Source organism: Cydia amplana, chromosome 9 (assembly GCF_948474715.1).
Source record: "Cydia amplana chromosome 9, ilCydAmpl1.1, whole genome shotgun sequence".
NCBI lineage: Eukaryota > Metazoa > Arthropoda > Insecta > Lepidoptera > Tortricidae > Cydia > Cydia amplana.
The window spans coordinates 12,555,121-12,558,801 of NC_086077.1; the positions used below are offsets into that span (position 1 = coordinate 12,555,121).

Below are 3,681 nucleotides of genomic sequence, written 5' to 3' on the forward strand. Positions count from 1 at the left end.
AAGTATATTCTATGATTCATCTCTTTCCGCACAGACTCCAACTGTATCTCCATAGTACGGTCGAGTTCACAAACATCTTTACAAGCTAACATTCGAAAATATTGACTTGACCTTATTGTCAGTGTCTTAGAGGCGCATAAATATATTTTTGGAACGTTGGCTTATAAACATGTTTGTGAACTCGATTGTACATAGCGAATAGTTTTTATGTCTGCTAAAGAGAAGCCGAATTTAATCGTTAGTAGATAATTAGAGTTAGACCAAATAAAGTCTGCTACGATTTTGATAGCACACGCAGTGCAAGTGTTATTCATACGTCATAATTTCATAGAAGTTTGACGTTTAAAATAACACTTGCACTGCGTGTGCTATCAAAATCGTTGCAGACTTTATTTGGTCTGACTCTAGTGTTTATTTAATACGCAGTAGTGTAGTAGGTGTCTGTGGTTTTGTTTGCAGTGTAAGTAAGGGTCACTCCATGTATTGTTCATATACCTAATATAAGTACATAATTATATTATTATCATTAGCTATGTATGTAAAAGTACCTGCATTTTAGTTCCACATCCACAATTTCTTTAAAAAATAAAATATACTTTGTACTCAAACATAATTTATTCCACATGCATATTTACATCATAAAGCTAACTAAACTAAAGAATTAGTGCTAGGTCGTGGTATCACAGTCCTTGGTGAGGTTAGTTAGTGTCGAGTGGGTGAGATCAGTAGTGGTAGCCGCCTGAACCGCCGTTGTCGCTGGGATTGTACTGGCCCTCGCTGGAAAATAATATTGTGGATTAAACAAAATATAAACTGTCGCACAGTTGGGCAAAGACCACCCCTGGGCAATTTCAGCACAGTTGTTGTCAAATGCGTCCGGTCTTAAAAATATATTGTCGACATTTTTCTCGAAAAGTTCTTTGGGTTACAAATTGTAATAGGTTACTTTTCTCAGTCTTGATGGTTTTAAAACTTTAAACTAAGGAAGCATGGAATACACACAGGAGAGCACTACAAAATGCATGGCACCGTATTAATGCAATCTTGTTATAAATATGTTTAAATCTCGGACCAAATTCTCCTTTGGTTATTTTCTTTATTTTTATTTCCTTGTGTGCAATTAATATTTTTTGTACTTATTTATTTCTTCACTACGCAGAATTATTCCGAATTTATATATGGCATTGACTTACGAAGAAGGATTGCGCTTGTTGAACTCGATGGACTTGAGGATCGCGTCCGGAATGGGGGGTGGGGTGGGGATGTGGGAGCCCACGGGATGGAAGCCGTTCTGGTCGGCGGTGTAGGAGATGGAGATCTGCTGGCCGTCGGGGGCGGTGTAGGAGAAGCCGCCTTCCGCCGTGACAGCGGGGCCTTCGGGGCCGGGGGCGCGGGGGGCGCCGCTCTCCTGCGCTCTGATGCCGTTACCGGTCTCGTAGCTGTTGAAAAATGTACAAAAGACAACTTATAGCATCGTATAATTAGAAAATACGAATATAGTCAACTACATTTGTTTTTAGTTGAAATTAATGGTAAAGGGTTTTAAATTACTAAAGATTTTTCAATTACACACACGCAAGTTTGCACTTTACAAATGATATCAGCTAATTTTGTCATAAACAGTAGAGACGTCTGCTATATAACGATACCACAACTATTCTAAGACATTTAGAGAATGAGGAATGATTCACATATCGGCCTCTCAGCCACGAGTCGAGTTCACGTCTCCGGTATACCAACCAACCAGGACAGCACAGCGGGAGTCGATAAATAGAGTCTCTCTCTCAGAATATAAATTCAAATCAGTACCTAGACATATTTTTAACATTTAACTTCCTTTAAAAAATAGTGGAAAAATATTAACACTTCTCAATTTTTTAAAGGCCCGCAGCTGCGCCTGTCGGGTCTGGTGCTGATCTAGTCCACATTTAGGTACCTTTTAGTATATGTATAGTTAAGAGCTAGGTAACTTAAGCCGTTATTAAGAAGTAGGTACTTAACTTACGCAAAACACCCAGGTTAGGCCTTACCTATAATGATAGCTGCCATCTCCATTGTTCACATTCTCGAATTTGGTAATAGGGATGTTAGCTCCTCCGTGGGAGCCGCCGAACGACCCGCCACTCGATCCTCCGAAAGATGCCCCACTCGATCCCCCGAATGATCCTCCTCCGAAAGACCCGCCAGAACCTCCTTGGGAACCGCCGAGGTGCGGGGGGAGGTATTGCTGCTCCAACCGCCCGCAGCAGGCCACGGCCAGCAACGCCGTGAAAGACAATTTGAACTGAAAAAGAAAATGAAATAAAATGCTGAAGGGTCTATAAATTCTAGGAGTAAATAATGATCTTCCTTGTTTTTCAAGAATGTTTTGGAATAGAATGCAATGGCACATTACAAAGAGTGTTTACGTAATCAGAGTAGGTATTATTATACTATGAGTAGATTATAGTTACTAAACGTCTGGACCATATTTTGTAAAATCTTTAGGGACCCATCAATTTATAGTAAGTCCAAAACTAAATTACAATTTGCTACCGCAGTACGTATTTTGAAGATTTCCAGATACATACATAAAAAAATCCAATTCATTTCTTTTTTCGACGTGGAATTCAGGGATAACAAAGGAACTCACCAGAGCAGTGGTCATAATTAGAGCAGTGCAATTAGGTGTTAACCTATTTCTCCGATGTTCAGCTGTTTACTGAATACTACTGCAGAGATGTACCTCGTTTTATATTGCTCGCTTTTGCCCTTTCTCGGTTGCTTCACCTTGGTGCGTGCTCTGCCGCTATCGCTGCATCCAAACGCCCGAAGCTTTTCTGGCTTTAGACTGAAGTTACTGGAACCCCGTTAAGGATATAAATCCTTTTTCGGGAAACTAGCGGTTTGGGTGTGCGAATAGATTACGATTTGATGCAACACATTATAATTTAGGGATAGGTAGGTATACGTAGATTTTGAAATGATCGAACAACAACGCCATACACCTAATGATATTAGAGGCTCTTATGGCATTTAATATATAGGTAATGTTTACGCTAAACTAAATCTAATAATGAATTTAAAGGACGCAGTCCTAAATATTGGCAACCTGGAAGTAAAGAAATAATATGGGTTAACTTTAGGTGCGGCTATTGCCACGCAAAGGTACCGGCATCAAAATAATTTATGTAGGTGCTTTAGTTAGTTCAACTTATTTCAATCACAGTAAGCTTGGAAAATTATTGAAATGAACGTGTCAGAGGACCTCATTAGGTACTAAACAAACATATATTCTGACATTTATAGCAACAAACTATTTATTGCTTGGTTTATTAGTTTAGCTTATTGCAGTTTTGTCAATAAATATAAACTTGTTACATATTTTACTCATTTGACAGAGTTTAAACCATGTTGAATTAGGTTATGTTAAGTATTAACTAATTAGTTCTAATGGATTCCATTTATATACAACCTATGCAATAACGTAAGATGCGTACATACATGCGACACATAAACTAGTTATTTAAATGTAGAATCTGTCCTATCATTTGTAAGATAATTAGACTGTTAGGATTACTATGGCTTATGGGTGTACTAAATACCTACTCGCCCTAAATTTTTAAAGCATTTACCCATTCATAGGTACTCTATCCACATAAATTTATATTTAGTGCTATTATGCAGCTACATTTTAGTCAA

The 3,681-nt window shown here is 38.3% G+C and overlaps 1 protein-coding gene across 1 annotated transcript; it reads right to left on the reverse strand.

The window, feature by feature from the left end:
• Positions 1 to 608: 608 nt before the first annotated feature.
• LOC134650723 (pupal cuticle protein 20-like) lies at positions 609 to 2,890 on the reverse strand. The gene is made up of 4 exons (XM_063505655.1): positions 2,633 to 2,890; positions 2,031 to 2,284; positions 1,194 to 1,439; positions 609 to 777 (listed from the first exon to the last, which is right to left on the reverse strand). Exons 1-4 carry the CDS (start codon positions 2,645 to 2,647, stop codon positions 723 to 725), a joined length of 570 nt encoding a protein of 189 aa, XP_063361725.1. The 5' UTR covers positions 2,648 to 2,890; the 3' UTR covers positions 609 to 722.
• Positions 2,891 to 3,681: the final 791 nt, after the last annotated feature.